The sequence below is a fragment of the Salarias fasciatus genome, chromosome 13 (genome assembly GCF_902148845.1).
Source record: "Salarias fasciatus chromosome 13, fSalaFa1.1, whole genome shotgun sequence".
In the NCBI taxonomy this organism is placed as follows: domain Eukaryota; kingdom Metazoa; phylum Chordata; class Actinopteri; order Blenniiformes; family Blenniidae; genus Salarias; species Salarias fasciatus.
This window is the reverse complement of record NC_043757.1, coordinates 9361239-9380340: the sequence shown is the minus strand read 5'-3', so window position 1 is coordinate 9380340 and position 19102 is coordinate 9361239. Positions and strand designations below refer to the sequence as shown.

General features: G+C 43.2%; 1 protein-coding gene across 1 annotated transcript; it reads left to right on the top strand.

Annotated features, from left to right (window-relative positions):
* The first annotated feature begins 396 nt into the window (after positions 1-396).
* LOC115399253 (fibrillin-1) lies at positions 397-17981 on the top strand. Its single transcript, XM_030106533.1, has 22 exons — positions 397-470; positions 3165-3220; positions 3362-5350; positions 5993-6273; positions 6823-7753; positions 8475-8608; positions 10105-10272; positions 10384-10563; positions 11208-11799; positions 12336-12485; positions 12616-12833; positions 13018-13102; positions 13246-13536; positions 14661-14897; positions 14985-15137; positions 15346-15524; positions 15793-15985; positions 16071-16190; positions 16743-16862; positions 17456-17476; positions 17597-17658; positions 17760-17981. Exons 1-22 carry the CDS (start codon positions 433-435, stop codon positions 17979-17981), a joined length of 6420 nt encoding a protein of 2139 aa, XP_029962393.1. The 5' UTR covers positions 397-432.
* Positions 17982-19102: the final 1121 nt, after the last annotated feature.

Sequence of the window (19102 nt, the reverse complement as noted above, 5' to 3'; positions counted from 1 at the left end):
GAGACCACAGTAAGGGTTAAACAGCAGATCATCTGAAAGAGAAATCAAAGTAAGCCACCAAGCCCATTAAAACACTTGAGAGCTCTCATTATAAACAATGAATTTTCATGATAAGAGTCAAATTGTTAAAAATACAACGAAAAGGTTTCAGATGTCCCCTGGGCTGATAAACCCAGTGGTGATCTGGTCTTTTGTCTGCAGTGAGGAGGGAAATCGAAGGCCTTGGGCCACTCATTGTGCCTGGACTGACACATAAGCAGGGGAATATGGGTGTTCCCCTTCCCAGAGGTTTAAGATGTCAGGGCTGGACGGGCTGTGATGTGCTGGGACATTGTCTCCAGGGGAATGGAAGAGTCAAGACAGACACCGCGGAGGAGGAGGAGAAGGTAGAGAGAGATCCAGCTCAGGGGAGGCCGAGCGTTCTCCCCCAACATGGATTCAAACAGGTCCAGGATTTATGGAAACATGAGGTGAGCGAAAATCTCAATCTGTTTTTTATATCTGTTTTTAGAACCTACAGTTGGTGGTTAAAGACTGTCTCAACCTGCATCATTCAGGTCATGTGACCCAGATTCAATATTTCCCTTTCGTGTATATCGAGCTTCTTTCATGGTCAAATTTGTTTGACTAACAAAATCTTTCTCTTCAGATTTGAGGAAATGAAAAGAGTTTCTCCTTTTTTTTTCTTTTTTTTTTATTTAAACAGCTTTTATACCTTCTTTGTTTTTTTATTATTAACATGAAGGATTTCTCTTCAAATGCTGTACATTTGCTATGCGTTTATGCATCGATAAGCCATAACTGAAAAAAAAAATTGTTCCTAATTCATTTGATTTACTGATTAATACATTTTGCTCAATAAAGACAAATATTATTAGGAAAGTGAATAAGTTGGACAAGACGAACTGCTAATGAACCTGAAACCAGATTATAAACAGTCATAATGAAAGTCAGTTTAAAGATAGAATAATTTTCCTGAAGCTGATGAAAATATGGAGATTTACTTCCAAAAAATTTGCTGTTCACAAAAATAGAAGTAGTTCACAGTTAGCTTAGGGTGAATATCTAGAGGACAAAACCACTAGTTTTTCTGACTACTTCACAAGAGATGAGTCAAAGGAACCAAAATATAGATACTTTAAACATTCAATATGTTTATCTGTCTGAGGATTGATTCTCATTGGAGTTACAGATGTGTCCCTCCAGATGATTCAGTAGTGTTGTTTGTGGTCTGGATGATGTGTTTGAAATCTTCTTCTTATTATTATTTTAAGTAATAATATGGCAGATGGCAAATAAATTAATATGTGGAGCTTTGCATCAGTAAGTCAAGTCAAAGTTAAAGTGACCTTCATCGTTAATTTCTGCTGCACATGCAACAGAAAGAAGACAGAAAAGCAGAAAATACACAGAAATAATCACTTATTTAGAATAAATCACCCAAAATGTTTCTAGCTGACAAAACATTTGTATAATCCATTGGTATAAAATTTATATCAGTGTCTCCATCTTTTGTTTGATACGGTGTTGGGTTGGGGAGATGTTGGGTGATAGCAGAGATCGCTCCTGTGTAGTCAAAACCATCGCTTTGTCTCATTTGGACAGCACTAAAAAGAGAGAGTGTTTGTTACATACATGAATATGAATCATCATTTCAGTTAAACAGGTTTGGCTTACTGTAATTTACAAACCAACATCTATGAAACTAGTTAAATGTGTTGTTTTCAGTTGGGCTGGCAACATAAATCAACATGTGTATGGGATAGACATGAGAGTGGCTATGAAATAGTGGGTCTAGATTAAAAAAATGTTTAAAAGAACTGTTGATGCACAGTTTCTATACATTCACAGGCAAAGGATGAATAAAAGAGAACTTTTTGTATCAAGATAAAGCACAACAACTGAAATGTTGATATGAAATACCATGATTGATACGCTGTTTTATAGTGGTGAGTAAATGAATATTGACGTCTGAAACTCTTACATGAAGTTCATCACTCTTAGATTTATCTGAGGCAGTAATCAGTGGTGGTGATGAACGTCATCTCTGCCCTCCAGCCGCAGCCGTTCAGAGGGCGATATGATTTACAGTGGGCGTTCCTGCGCTTATGTAAGAAGAGTCTCGGCAATTAATGTTCATCCAGATCACTGTCCTGAGACGGAGACAATACCCCAATGTCACCTCGAGGGAGTGTTTGGATTTGGATGGTAACTCAAGCAGAACAAGTCATAGAGTGTTGACCTGTTTCTGCAAACGTAGCTTTGCATTAAATCCAGCCATTTGCCATTATGCGTTCGTGATCATATTGTTTGATCAGTTAAATAAACGGAAAGATCTTGGGTACCTTCTAAATCACCTTTTTCCCCCTTTTTAGGGAATCTGTCTTAATTCAAATTGAGGTTTTTGATGCTTTTTTCTTTGATGTGTCTATAGTACATCCTCAGCACTTATTTTCACTATATGAAAGAAAAGGTAAACACAAACATGTAAAATGTATTTTTCACGATTTAAAAAAGGTAGTTGCTTTAAGTTAGGCTTGAATCCAGATGAGTTTGTCTTTCGAGTGTTGATGTTACTACCTTATACCTTACAGGCAAATTATTTGCACAGGTTGTGACGTCAAAGTCAAAAGTGATTCTCATCGTCAGTGAGAAATGAATCTGGGGGATCATGCAAAGTCTATTTAAATGGTGTTTTCAGAATATACATAATCTACTTTCTTGTCAAAATCCCCGGAGACATTCGACAAGCGACAGTGAAATGACAGTAAATGACTGATCAGACAATAGTCTGTGTTCATCAGCCACAACAGTAGACAGACAGCCATTCTTTACTGGGTGGAAGTAGGCTGCAGAAACACAAAGCACTTGGAAGCTGGGTAACCTACACTCCACAATGAGGTCAAATAAGTGTGGCGCTTTCAAATAACAGAACTGAACCTGTCAGGCTTCATGGTACACAATCCTCTGACCAGAGGCAAACGAAGGGTCCTATTTTCTTTTGCTGCTTTTTGATAAACTGTTACATCAAGTGAATAAAATTTATGCTTGTTGTTGTATTTGAAAATTATAATGTCCTTACTGTTTATGAAAAATGTGTGTTGATGACTAATTATAAATTATGATTGCCCATTTTCGTAACTTCCTTTTTTTCACTCTTACAGATTTCCGCTGCTGTGGCTATTAACTGTATTTGCAGTGGTTGATCATTGCTCTGCAGGTAAATACAGTGAAATGTTTTTTTTGGAGATTCTTAGCAGATACGAAGTCTTCTAAGACACAATGAAACTAATCTGAGCAGACAGATTATCAGGTACAATAATCCTTTATTCAATTTGTGTCCTTTTTTTTGTTTTTTCAGTCGCTGAGCTGCGGGAATGTGAGGCCGTCGGCAGTGTATGCCACCCTCAGGCTGTCTGTTTGAAGGTCCAAAATAACTTCACCTGTGACTGCAATATGGGCTACCAGGGTAACGGCATCGAGTGCGAGGACATCGATGAATGTCTCACTGGACTGAACACATGCAGCCGGAGAGCCCGCTGCAAAAATTCCTTAGGCAGTTACACATGCGAGTGTCTTGACGGATACACTGGAGATGGCAGCATCTGCCAGGACATTAACGAGTGTGACAAAGAAAACGGTGGCTGCCATGTCAATGCTGACTGTACAAACTTTGAGGGGACTCGGAACTGCCTGTGCAAAATCGGTTTCAGAGGCGACGGCTTCAACTGCACCGACGTGGACGAATGCAAATCCCCAAGAACCTGCCACTGGAACGCCACTTGCACCAACAACCCAGGGTCTTATGTCTGCACCTGTAATCCAGGCTACAAGGGCAACGGGATCTACCTGTGTCTCGACATAGACGAATGCTCAGAGACTCCCCAAGTCTGTGCCTCCTCGCTTGGATACAGAGGATGTAAAAATCTTCCTGGCACTTACCGCTGCACATGTAGCAGAGGCTTTGAAAGTAATGGACAGAGTTGTGTGGACATTGATGAATGTGCAAGCAATACTTGCAGTTTATATGCAAATTGTCAGAACACCAAGGGATCATTCCGGTGTACCTGCAATAGTGGATTTGTAGGAAATGGGCTGACATGTGCAGATATAAATGAATGCAATGGAAAAAATGACTGTGACCCTAATGCAACTTGTATCAACAGACTGGGCAGTTATGAGTGCTCTTGTCTGGAAGGTTTTTTGGGAGATGGACGAAAGTGTGTGGACATCATTGAGTGCGATACACCTGACATCTGCCCTTCTACAACAGCCTGTGTCAACACTCCTGGGTCGTATTACTGTGACTGTGGCACTGGCTTCATCTTGAATAGCACACAGTGTGTAGATGTAGATGAGTGTGCGGCAGGACTCTGCAGCCCTTTTGCAATCTGCACAAATTCACCTGGAACCTACTCTTGTCAGTGCATGGCAGGGTACAGGGGAGATGGCTTATCCTGTGTAGATGTGGACGAATGCTCACTGGCTCCACGGTGCCACTTCAATGCCCGCTGCATAAACACTCCTGGCTCCTATAACTGCACTTGTCTTGTAGGTTATTCTGGAGATGGCACAGTTGTGTGTGATGATGTGGACGAGTGCCTGGTGGATAATGGAGGTTGCCAAAACAAAGCTACATGCATCAACAAGCAAGGATCCTTTGCTTGTTTGTGCGAAGCAGGTTTCACCTTGATTAACAAGACTCTCTGCCAAGACATAAATGAATGTGTTGAACTGGATAATCCATGTGGGGTGAATGAAGACTGCAAAAACATAGATGGTTCATATGCATGTCCCTGCCAGGTGGGGTACTACCGCCCCACCAGCAACATGGACTGTGTGGATATGGACGAGTGCAAAAGCAACCCGTGCCATGTCAATGCCACGTGTCTCAACACCATCGGGATGTACACCTGCACCTGCAAGAGAGGCTTTAAAGCAAATGGCACCGAGTGTGTGGATATAGATGAGTGCTCTGTGGAGGGCACGTGTCATGCTCGGGCTGCATGCTCGAACTTTATAGGGGACTTCTTCTGCGAATGTGAGGAGGGTTTCAAAGGTGATGGCTTCTCCTGTGAGGATTTGAACGAGTGCTCCCTGTCAGACACCATCTGCCCTGATTTCTCCCAATGTGTCAACTCCCCTGGTGCTTACGTGTGTTCATGTTTGAATGGCACAGTGGCCTTCAATGACACCTGTGTCCCACCCAGCCCACAGTGCGACCCTGCATGCCACAGTCAAGGCTTGTGTCATCGCTCGCCGGCCGGGTATCAGTGCGTTTGTGATCTGGGCTACATTGGCAATGGACTGACCTGCCTGGATATAGATGAGTGCAAGAGGGAAAATATTTGTACACAAAAAGAAACTGAGTGCTTGAATATACCAGGGTCATTTTCCTGTGTCTGCAAAAAAGGTTATAGACTTAATGGGACATACTGTGTTGGTAAGAAAAACTTTTCTTTCTAAATAATTGTTACAGTTAATCTATAAAGAATAACAAAATAACCAGCTAAATGGATTTGACAGAAGAGATGAAAAACAAAAATGAAAATGAAAATAACAAGGTGGGGGGGGGGGGGGGGGGGGGGGGGGGGGGGGGTTTAAACGCTGTACTATGGCAAAGTTCATCATTTGAATAAAGCAGCATTTAATAATTAGCTTTAATCAATACTGGATTGTTCTCTGCTGAAAAGTCTAATCTCCTCCTCATTGCCTATCATTTTTTCAGATGTAAATGAGTGTGAGACAAACCAACAGGATTGCAGTACCTTTGCTCGGTGTGTCAACACAATAGGCAGCCATTCCTGTTTCTGTCTTAGCGGCTTTAAGGGCGACGGGAAGGACTGCTTTGGTGAGTACCAATTCTTTATTACAATATTCACTCCACAAGTTGATATCTTTGCTCCCCATAAATGGATTTTTCTTGAGAGTTTTCTTTTAGCACTATGCGGGGCTGTTTGCCTGACACTGTTCCATTTTGGATAAATTGTAGACATCGATGAGTGCCAGGCCCAAAACGGAGGATGCCACCCTGTTGCCAGCTGCATGAACACTCTTGGAAGTTTCTCATGTGTCTGTCCATTTGGCATGGAGGGCAATGGCTTTGACTGCCGGGATGTGAACGAATGTGAGGGGAACTCCACCCTACCCAACAACTGCAGCGCCCAGGCTGTGTGCCTCAACACCAAAGCATCCTACCTCTGCCAGTGCCAGGACGGATGCCAGGGCGATGGTTACGTCTGCGACGATGTGGATGAATGTCAGCTGGCCACAGTTTGCGGGAAGAACATGACATGCAGCAACTTTCCTGGTTCCTACACTTGCTCTTGCATCTTGGGAATCGTTTACAGCGAGGGCACATGTGTTAATGAAGACACCTGCCTGAATGCAACCATCAAATGTCATCCGCTGGCCAAGTGCTACCAATACCAAAGTTCCTTCTATTGTCAGTGTTCAGAAGGTTATACAGGAAGTGGTACCGACTGCTGGGATGTGAATGAATGCAACCAATCCCCAGAGCAGGTCTGTCCGCCTTTCTCCCATTGCTTCAACACAAATGGTTCCTACACATGTGACTGTTGGGAAGGTTTTCAAGACAATGGGACACATTGCCACGACATAGATGAATGTGCGACTGGGAACTTCACCTGCACTAACCACAGCACCTGTACTAACCAGAAAGGGAGCTACAATTGTACCTGTGACCCTGGCTTCGAACGCAACGGTTCGCTGTGCTTGGACATAAATGAGTGTTTCCTCGGCCTAGTGCATTGCCCAAATTTTTCCGATTGTATAAACATACTTGGATCTTCCGTTTGTCAGTGCTGGAATGGTTACCAAAGCAATGGCACCACTGGTTGTGAGGACATTAACGAATGCCTTGACAACGCTACCTGTCCCGATCACAGCAAATGCTTCAACACCAATGGAAGCTACTATTGTCTTTGTGACACTGGATTTTTCAGAAACAATGATACCTGTGTGGATGTCGATGAATGCAGTGACAAGCCTTTGGGGGAGCTTTGCACCAATGGTACATGCCTGAACTCTCTTGGCTCATATTACTGTGAGTGCAACAAAGGATTCTGGAGTAATGAGACTGAGTGTGTCGATGTGGATGAATGCTCAGATTCCCTGAACTCTTCAGTGTGTCAGCCCAACTCCACATGCATCAACATCCCGGGATCGTACCGCTGTCCTTGCAATGAAGGTTTTACCGTGAATGGGACACAATGTCAGGATGTTGATGAGTGTCGTGACCCAGATGACACACCTTGCCCTGATAACTCATTTTGCAACAACACAGTTGGGTCCTTTCTTTGTGTGTGCTCTCCTGGATACAGACGCATTGGTGCAGGCTGTGACGATATTGACGAATGCCAGTACAACACCACCTGTCGCTCCGATCAGGTGTGTACAAACTTTCCCGGAGCATACAACTGCTCTTGCCAGCCTGGCTATCATGAAAAACAGCAGGCGTGTGTAGACATCAACGAATGTGAGAATTCCCCTTGCCATCCTTTGGCACGGTGCTGGAACACACCTGGCACCTTTTCCTGCCACTGTCGCTTAGGCTTCACTGGAAATGGCTCCTGGTGCCAAGATATAGATGAGTGTATCGCCCCGAAAAAACCGTGCCACCATCTAGCTCGCTGTCACAACACACCAGGATCATTTTTATGCACTTGTATGGCGGGCTTCACAAGCATCGGATCGCTGTGTGTGGACATCAATGAGTGCCAGCAGGACAATGGTGTGTGTCACTCTGCTGCTACCTGCATCAACCGTGTTGGACATTTTAAATGCTCATGCAATCATGGCTGGACTGCCACTGAAGATGAAGGCCGTGGAAGAGGAGGATGTGAAGATCTGGATGAATGTGTGTCACTCGCGCCATGTCGTGGGTTGTCAACCTGCACCAACATTCCGGGATCTTATGCCTGTTCTTGCCCTGAAAACAGCGCAGAGTGCAAAGTGATGACTCAAAATGGTTAGCTATGTTTTTGTTCTACACCTGTGTAGATCAGCACACATTTCTAGTAGTCTTTTATAAATACAACTTCAGCAAAAAAAAAAAAAAAAAAATTGATGAATTCCCCCTGGCGCTCTTCCTTTTCAATACTCGTGTTTGCTATCTATTTCTGCACTTTTTTCCCCTTAGCAAACAGGGCAGCAAAAGCTTGGCACTTGAATTACCTGAAACAAGAAATTAACAATTCTGATCTGCAGGGACCCCGTCCTGCATATTGTAGGAGTCTAGAATATCTTCTTCAAATGAACGGCTCAAATTCCTGACAAGAGGCAGCTGTGTTAGAGCAGGACATGCAGGACTTGGGTTTCTGAAGCCCAGAATTTGAAAATTCTGCTCTTAATTATCGCTATGCTGATGATAAATAAATAGATTAGTTTGGTTGATGGAAATGTGATATTATACCGAATTTGTAAAAGCTTAACTTTGTGTGCTTCCCCCACAGAGAGCAGTCTGTACCCCTACGGAGCAGAGGCTGGCGACAATGACGTTAAAATAGAGGCGGAAGATGGAAATTCACCTTATATCTTTCCACCAATGGGTTTTCCTTTCATTGGGAAACTGTATACCAGGGTTTATGTGAGTTTTTTTTTTTTTTTTACTTTAACCATGTTTATTACACTTATTTTTCACATATTTCAAGAATATCAAAGCCCCATTATAATTGCTGTGTGATAAAGTATTGTTTTTAGAGCTAGTATTTAAAAATACCACATGTGTGAATGTTGAGAAATTCACCTGGAGTAACAGCATAAATAACTACTCATTCTGTCAGATCACTGGAACAGCCCATCAACTGGTTTTTAGTTGTATATATCGGCTGGATAGCTATAAAGCAGCACGGCTCATCTACAGTTATAGCTAAAAGACCAGACATATTGTGAAATTTAGCAAACATACTAAATATGACAGCACTGAAAGTAGGCAAGAATAGTTTGTGCAAAATGATCAGACTGTGCAGTAGTGGTTAGCACTTTGCTCAAGTCCAGACTGGTGGAGAGGGTCAGGGTCAAAATGTCACATAGGAATAAGAGCATCTTTTTATGATGACTTAACCAAAAATGTATAACCACTTATTTAAAGCTTGATAAAAAAATGTTTTAGGAATCATAGTATTAAGTTTCATACTGATTTTACTCTGCCTTGTTCATTCAGACTTCACCCATCTTTGCTGCTGAAGTGGTGTGTGTTATTCTCTAGGATGGCATGCAGTGTGAATGTCAGAAAAAAAACTTAACCGAGTCCAAGGTTCTCAAAATAAGAAAACATTTATTTGGCCACATCAAAAACAGCAGGACAAAAAAATGATCTCTGCATCAAAGTTCCAAAAAAAATGTCTTTTTCAGAGAGAAAAAACAAGAGGTTAATCCAGCAAAACAAATCCCAGCCTCACCTCTCATATGCCACACATTCTCTAGACTGGAACAATCACACCTGCTTTATCCTGCAGCTCCAATCAGCCTGACTGACTTCAGGTGTGACGTTCTCTCACCTGCAGGTGAGAGGGAAAGCAGTGATGACAAAGGAAAAAAAAAGAAACAGAAATAAAAACATATGACACCATATATATTTTAAAGTAAACTGTGAACAGTCAAACATATTCACACCAACACTGATTTAATTGCTGGAGGTACGTGCACCTTCCTCGAGCCTTCAGTAAAGATTCTATGAACTCAAAACTATGTTTGCCAATTCTGTCTTAAACAAGGCAAACTTCATGTTAATGTCTGATGAGACCATTAATGCTGCCTCTAAAAGACATTGCATCCAAAATGTTTCATGTACTATAAGGAGGCTCATCCAACAACACTTAAAAAAAACCCTGGGATAAAAATTTCCATTGAAATGAATGAAGTTTTTTTTTTTCAGAAAACACAGATTACATTTCACATAAACCACAATTCATTGTAGCATAACATTAAACACAGAATTGTATTAGCAGTGTATAAAAGTAGAGACCCAAATGTACTTAATAGCATTACCATAAATTAAGTTACCGTATAACCACTTGTATTTTAGCCAAATTCATATGATTTATGAGATATTAAACCTCATCTACCCTTCTGCTTTCTTAGTTCTCTGACAATGGACTCGTCCAGTTTCAAACTGTCGCTGAGAACGAGCAGTACCTGTTGCCATCTCCTTTTGCAAGCGGTTTTCCTGATGACCTGAATGTGTCCTTGTTGGCGGTGTTCTGGGACGACGTTAACCTCACTCACGGGAACGGCAGGCTGTACTATCAGGTGAGATGTCAGATAAGGTCACACGATTCTGAATGATGACAAAATGACTTTTATAGATTTTGATGTCATATGTCGTTGCTGTGCTTTGTATCTTTTTTCCTGTTATTTTAGGAATATCATAAAATGGATGTGTCAGACATCTATTCCCAAATTGTGTTCAATCGCACCGCCAGCGAGGTGACAAAATTCGAGGCCCTGACAGGCATGCCTGCTTTTAATCCTGCCTGGATTCTCAAGATCACCTGGGAAAACGTGATGCCTGTCTTCTTCCAGCAGATCAACTCATCAGAGGTGATCTTCAACAACAACAACAAAAAATAATTTCTTCAACCAACCTTTGACAAAAGTGAAGCATGAACATACTGTGTTTTAATCAAAACATCACAAAGAATTGTTCTTAAATGTTCATGTTTCCTCTTTCTTACGATTTATTTACATCTACAATGTTTATAATACCTTGAGAATAGTGAGATCGTCATCATTACATGTAAACTCTGTCAGATCAGGGCTCTTTTTCTCTGTATGACCTCTTGCGTGCCAGTTTCAGTCAAAGGTTGGAGGGAGCAGGGAGTGACACTGTGACACTGTTTGCTTGCTTGCTTGTTCTACTTTTCATGGGATTCTAACGTGTCATATAAGCCACTCCGCTGCCGGGCTAAAGAAAGCAAGTATTCACTTGCCTTTCTGGGAACATCCATGCTGGTTTGTGCAGCTCTGGTGCCACCTTGGGGCCAGTTCCCCCATGAGGACCTTGATGTATGAGTGTGAACGTCTGCTGCTGCCTGCTTGCTTCATGAAGTGATACTTTAGTGCCCCATCTGAGGTCTCTAGTGGTGCTCAAAGCAGAGGACATTGTTACTCTTTAAAATATATCTTGAACTTGATAACATGTTAATAATCACATTTAATCCAAATGATGAATTCTGTTGTTTCAGACAAACACTTTTCAGTGCGTCCTCGCCACAGATGGCGCCCGTTCCTTCGCCCTGCTGCGATACGGAGAGATGAACTGGGGTCCCGGGCAGAGGGAGCACCATGACGCTCTCATCGGCTACACTGACGGAAAATACTCCTTTGTGGAGAAAACTACGCCTCCAGATAATCTTTTTGGGCCTGGGGGCAGATACAGGCCGCAGCAGCTGAACGGAACCTTGGGTAAATCGGGCCAGCTCGTGTACAATTTGACAGGACCGACGGGGTCCGAAGCAGCTCCGGAAACCCGGTGCCAGGCTTGGGCCATGAAGCAGCCCGACCCTGCTGGATGGATAAAGGACCTTCCCTCATGTCCTTGCACCCGCACCCAGGCCCTGGAGGAGCTGTCTTTCTTACAGGATACAGCTGATCTGAGCTCGAAGGTGCAGATGCTGAGGGGTCAGCGATGGGGCAGCGCAGCAGGACACGTCTTCCGATCTGTGCTGTCTAGCGGTAAAGGTGCAGGGAAGAGGTGTGTCTATGAGCTAGATGGTCCCCTGCTGGCCGGGTACAACGAGGCCTATTTCTCCGAACACAGCAAACAGAGACACATCGGTAATCCATGTGAATTATTTGCATAAATGAAACCATTTGCGGTATCACTAAAAGTCTGTGTGGGTTTGGCTGCCATTCATGACACTACAATATTGAATTCTATTTCTATTATTTTAATGGCTACTTCAATTGTTGATTTTGCAGAACATGTTGGTGGTACATTGACCTAAACTGCATTGGTTAAGGTGTTACACATAGGTTTCAGGTTTTATGTTTCGGCTTTATTCCCTCAGTTCCCAAACAACGGCTGTGAGGAAAAATAAAAGATTTTGGAGTCAACTCAGCCACTGTGAGAGTCAATCTGGTAGATATTTACACTGCCTCCCATGTGGAGTGAATAAATAAACCCTGATTATATTTGATTTCAAGATTTCTAACAGAGCAGAAAGTTCAGACATATTTCTGAAACCTGATGACTTGATGTGAAAAGACTCAGAGTGAGACTTGATCAGTTTGATCAAACCCGTAACCTTTCACTGAAAGGACGCTGACTGCAGTTTCATAATCAGTTGGCTTCATCAGACTTTCCTCTCCAGATGAGGATCTCCTGCCCTTCCAGTGGTGCTGCATTCAGTCTACTCTGTGCCATCTTTACCTCGACAAGAGGCCGCTGGACCGTTGCCAAGGTTACAGCTGGGGCAGCCCGAACGGCTCCACCAGGTCTAATGAGGCAGCGCATGGTGTGGGTGAGGAACTCTTTCAGGACAACAGAAAACATTATAAGAACCAGGAGAAGGTCGCATTAATCCTGATAATGACCTGTACAGCATGATGAATATAATAATCAACAAACTCCTGTCGATGTTTCCTTTGCAGCGATGGTTTCCGGCGGCCTCCATTTCATTACTTTTGACGGGACGGAGTACTCCTTCAAGGCCCTTGGAGAGTTTGTGATATTGCGTCTCTCCTCCGCCACCGGCTCTAATATCTTCACCCTGCAAGGACAGACAGACAAGCTCCACACAGACGCAAAGGGGATCATTGAAATCCCAGTGGTGGTGCGCATGGCTGCCTTCCACCAAGGCATCGGCAAGGTCAGGACGAAAGAGACGGAGTCAGGCACAGGCCGCCGTGTCTGTGCCAAAGGAAAAGTTACATTTATTCACTTCAAAGAGCTAGATCAATGGAAGTAATCCATAGAGTAATTTGCTTGTTAGTTTTTGGCCCTTCCATCAACCGTATAGATCATGTGCTGCCATGTTGCTGCTCTGTTTTCAGGTTGAATGGAAGTCTTCAGAGGAACATGGCGGACTGAGACTTTTTGTGGATGATGCTGAGGTCTCGGTCAAAGGTGTCGATGATGGTAAACATCACCATACACGTCTATCTTAAATTCACAAAACATGAAGCTTTTATTTTATCTTTCCTTTAAATATTATAAGTACAACAAAAACGACAAAACGTACCTTTTCTGTTACCCATGTGACAAACACGTTGCCCCTCCAGCTGTTGTGTATGTGGGGAAGACGGGCTTTGCCGTGCGCTGCCTCTCTGAGGACCGCTGTGCAGCCGTATACGCAGGCGGTCTCAACGTTCTGGTGTGGCGCGGTGAGGGCTCCAATCAGCTGGCTGCCATGGTGGAAGTTCCTCAGACCTTCTACAATCGCACTGTGGGGCTGATGGGTCTCTGGAGCTCCAATCCCTCAGATGACTTCCTCATGTCCGACAGTAAGGTCATGGTCTCGGAGGACCTCAACCCACCCACAGAGGAGCAGCTGCAGGCCTTTGGTCTGTCCTGTAAGTCCATCAAAGAAGGAAAAGTTGGAGGCATAATGAGATATAGAATCAATCAAAAATACACTGACAAAGTTATGGGTTGTGGGTTTGATATCTGCATGGAAAAGATGCTGATACCTTGAACAAAATTCATCTCCTCCAGCTAGATGTGTTTTTTATTTTTTTTAACCTTGAACCTGGACAGTCATTCTCCATTTATTCTCTTTTCTTATATTTTAGAGAGAAAGAAAGAAAGAAAAAACCCACTGAAATGTCTGTTAAGAACTATTTCAGCAGATGTTATTTTTAACATTAGCACTTTTCAGTCTGATTTTATTTTACATGGGGTTGGAGTGAATAACACAACTTAGCTCTGCATAGTTAGTTTGAGAAAGATCTCTATGCTCTGTTGAGAAAATCTAGTGCATGGTAAAGGTCTTCAAATATACATCACATTTGCCTCGTCAGTAGGTTCACCGTGCTTTGGATATTTCATCACATTCATTCATTTGCACACATAATCACATGCTGATTGAAAACAAAGATGGCTGCCATGCTAGGTGCTTGCACACCGCTGGGGGAAACTCGGGGATCATTGTTAAGCCACATAGACAGTCTTTGAGATAGACACGGAATGATGTAGGAATGAGCCACAATTCTTGTTATCCTGGATCAAATGCAAAAATACTTAATTTCAGTCTTCCTCAACATGAAGTGAACGGTGGATACAGGGCATACTAACCTCAACTGCCATGCTTTCACAGAAACGATGAGTGCATTGCAGGCAGGAACTCAAAAATATCCATTCACTCATCGGTCTTTCCTTCATAGCATTTTCAACTGTCTTAGTTTAGTTAACTTTTTAATCTCTTTTAGCTATTTTTCCTTTACAAGCATTTTTTTTTTTTTCCATTTTTTCTTTCTTCCCCATGCCATCCTGCAGGATTTTGTGGGCTTGATTCCCAATATGACCCTACAATGAAAACATGTCCCGTTCCTCCCAGTGTAGGTTCTAGACCTGTCTTTAGACTGAAGTGGAGTCAGATTTTCTTGAAAAATGAATCCATCCTTTTTGATTTATTTGTTGTCTAGTATGATAGACCTTCATTGAACATTGAAGGAATTTTGTTTCCCTCTTCATCCAGGGACGGTCCCAGGTCCGGAGAGCCTGTTGTTCTCATCACCTCCACAAGAACCGCTAAAGTCTGTCCCCACTGAGGAACTGCTGAACACAACCAGTCCTGCTGAGATGAAAGAACTCAGGCGGAGCTGTAGAGACAGCATGCCGTGCATCCTGGACACCTTAGCATCTGGGCTCCCTGAAGTGGGCCAGCAAACTTTGGCAGCAAAGACGCAACTCCGGAATCGGGCTTGGATCCATGGTAAACTAGTTTGGTATTCACATGTGAAAGATTTGCTTTCTTTTACAAATTGAGTCCCTCTAATGCAACGTGGTCTGTCTGCGGCAGCTGACATGCCCCCAATAGTTACCAGTCCCACAGTGATCCATGGGGAGGTCAACTCTCTGACCAACGTTCAGATCGTCGCCGAGGACCCCAACAATGACCAAATCACTTACTCGCTCCTCTTACCCAGACCTCCTCAGACTTCTATCGGCAGCGGTGAGACCCCCTTTGATAAAGACTGTTTAATCTGCATCCATCCATCCTTCATCAATCATTTAGCACTCCATCCATCTATTCATCTATCCACCAATCCACTCATTATCCATCTAGACACTCACACACAAACAAAGCCACTTTTATTTTCTTAATAGTTCCTCTGGATGTGGACGCTTTAAGTGGTCTGGTACTCTCCTGTATTTCCCAGGTGATGGCTACCTGACATGGACGCCCCTCAGTACCCAGCCCGTCCAGATCACCATCAGGGTCAGAGACCAGTTCACCAGCTCGCTGTTCACCCCCATACTGCGTGTCTGCGGCTGTTTAAACGGAGGGACGTGTCAATATGACAGCATTGCCGAAAACCACTTGAAGGGAAGATTCCAGGTACACAAACGACGATGGGTTAGACTATTTTTGGAGGGTTTTTTTCTCTTTCTGTCAGTGTTATTCATGTTCTCCAGATCATTTTTATTTTACTATGAGCTATGGAGAATAGAAACTGGAATTGGTGGTCAACGGGAAGACGATCCTTAAGTCTGACTTAATAACTTAATGACTTCATAAAACTGGAAAAAAGTCAGAACATTTGACAAATAAAATCAGCTGTGTTGGTGCTGATCCAGAATGAGTGACGGTTTCCTGTTCCTCCCAGGTGGTCGGTTGTCTGTGCCCTGAGGGATTCAGCGGGACGTTCTGCGGGAACACGACTAATGTCTGCCGAGGAAAGCCGTGTTACCGAGGTGTGAAGTGCCGGTCAAATTCAGAGCCGAGCCAGTTCACCTGTGGCCAGTGTCCCGATAACACTGTGTCTAAAGGGATGGAGGGATACAAGTGTTTTGAACACGGTATGTAGCAAAAGAAAACTTTTTTAATTCAACATTATACCACCAGCTTTTGATCTTATTCTCGTTTCTCTGCATACCCCTTCAGATATGTGCCGCCCTCCTTTCCCGTACCTCTGCCATGAAGATGCAGTGTGTCAGAGTACCAGAGAAAACTTCACCTGCACCTGTAAGCCTGGTTTCACTGGGGATGGATACAACTGCACAGGTAGTGAACACACAGCACTCCCACTAAGTTATGAGAAACACCAACAAACTCTCTTCAGCTGCATTCACATCGTAGGCAGGCGTGGCCCAAATCCAGCTTCATGTGTGGCTGTATGAACAGATTGTTCAGAAACTCCCTGAACACATCCATATTTATCTTCTTTTCCAAAATCTGATATATTTTCAAATCCACCCCAGTCTGAGTGCTGATGCCACTTTTTCAATTTTGCTGTGACTGAAGTGAGACAAGCAGAGTAGGTGAGACACATAAAGTCATTTGGTAGATAAATCTCTAAATCCCCACTTACTGTTAATATTCTTGTTTCCTTTTTAGTTGTTTTCGTCTCTCTTGCTTTATGTTTTTCCTAAAATACTTTACTGTTTAAATGCTCACCACTCTTATAACTCATCGTCACTGCTGCTCTCATAGTTCTTTGACTAAATATTTGTTCCTCAAAACAAATGTTTTTTGATGGAAGTACTTGAATGTGTCTTATGTCAATTGTGGATTGCTTTATTTGTGAAAATGTATGCATACTTGCCCTTGTTTCAGACATAGATGAGTGTGCGACCCTGAAGGCCTGTGAGAACGCCAAGTACCAGTGTAGGAACAGGCCCGGCTCCTTTCAGTGTCTGTGCCGGTACCAAGACACAACGGACGCTGAAGGTTGTGGTATGTAGGTCATGATCGATACGAAAAGATTTCCAGGTTTTACAGTTGGCATTTATTTGTGTCAACGGTCCTGCCAGCACAACTTTATGATTGTAGACATTGATCCTGCCATGTTGGGTATCTTGTCCTGCCCTCGTGAAGGTAACAATGAACTCATGATCAGATATTCAGGCATTCTGGATCAGGATTGTGTCTCATTTAAAAGATAAACTGTTTCTTAACCCTTGTCCCTTGGAAGTGTTTCTCTGCATGTCTCCAAATTGAGCTGATTCAAATTAGCCATAATTTATTAAAACATGCACATAAACGGACATACAAATACTGCATAGATTTAAAAGGCTTGTATTCAGGTCTAAATGAACAACAACAAAAAAAACTAGCAACACTATGAACCAAACAGATGCATCTAGTGTCATCTATGTTTGTATGTATGTATGTTGTTTAGTGTGTGGCTTTCGATCAGTGTATTTAACTCCAAACATGTTGCACATCTAGTAGCTCCCATGACAGACAAGTGAATGCATTTGTGCGAGCTGACTGCTCTCCCCAGCAAAGTGCCGAGTGTACTACAGCTGTCGTGTGTTCCCTCGCAGGTGACTCTCCCAATCCTCCAGGTAAGAGCTCTCATGTGTTCGGCTTCATTAGCTTCATCGGAGCGCGGCCCTTCCTCAGCTGTTACCATGGTAAGCTCGGGTAGGAAAGGTCGCCACGCAGCTGCTGTTCTGTGTTTGCAGGGAATAACGTGTTCAACGTCTCTGTGGAATGGCAGAAGACGAGCGCCGACAGACTCAAACAGGTACCTCAACAGTGTCTGGTGGCACATCAGTCAGAAACAGTGACTCCTGATGTGACAGCTGCACCGATACATTGCACAATGACCATTACTTTCTTCCTCAGATGGATGAAATTCTGAGAAAAGGTTTCAGCAATAAGTTCTATAATATCTCGAAGAAAAACAAAGAACAGGCGTCCAAGCCAGCTGTGGAAGAATATCGTATCAACGTGTCCAGTGACACACCCCACTGGTACATTGCGGACTATCTGGCAGGAGTGAGCAGACACTACGACATCCGGAGAATAGAAATTGATGGTAAAATACTTTTACTCCGCTTCCATTAAAGCTGTAACTCCATCAAACAGTATTGCTCAGTGTTCCTCAGTGTAAACAGTATTTACACAGCATCTGTGTAAATTAAACTGCCTCTCTGCCCACAGATCTGGACGAGTGTAAGTCCGGGGAGGCGGAGTGTGTCTCCCCCGCCCACTGCTCCAACACTTATGGCGGCTACAGATGTGTTTGCAATGGCACAACTGACGTGCACAAGGCACAGTCCTGTGTAATAGGTGAGCTTTTTCTGCGCACCCATCGATAGCATTTTCTGGAAACACAGAGATGAATTGAGTGAATTGTCTTCACATAATTACAACTATGTATTACTTATTTTTTATGTGTGTTGTTGTCAATTAGTTTATTATTGATGACTTATATTAGTGGGAACAAACCTACAGTACATGAAGCCCTGGGAGCAATGACGTTCACCAAATTGTCTGCATTGCTTTAACTAGTGCAAACTATTTTGATATATTAAAAAAATTTAAAAAAAATAAAAAAATTCATCCTTGATGGATTTTTAGTTTGATGGCTGCTTGTGTTCTTGTCTGGAACCTTTCAGGTGGATTAGCAGAGTTAATTTTTAAATTGTGGGTTATTCATTTCTATACATGGCTGAAGTCTGAACAGATAATCGAAATTTAGCTGAGTTTTTGTAGATCTTCCTTTGCTCTTGAAAGCGTTTGCTCCTGGTCTGAGCTCTGACCGTGCTCCGCTACAGACCGAGGAAAAGCGAGCGGGACGGACGTGGACCTCATTCTGGGCCTGGTTCTGGGCATCGGCATCCCTCTGCTGCTGCTGCTGCTCCTCACGGCGCTGGCCTGCTTCTTCTGCCGCAAGAAGACCGTTACCGGAGAGTGAGTGACGCCCCTTTACTCTTCACTGCAGCCATCTGTCTGGGCGGATGTTTGGGTGTGGCTTTCGGGGAAGTCCAAGACCTTCAAGTTGCTTAGCATACTTCACACAGGAAATGGTGGCCAAAGTTTTATGTGAGCGTGCAGTAAACGGCAACACATGCAGTGTCATTTGTCGTGTGTTATGAGTCTCACAAAAGCCACGTTGGGATAAAGTCCATAGCTTGAGTGTCCCTTAGCGGGCCAATAAACTCTAATGAATAAATATAAAACAC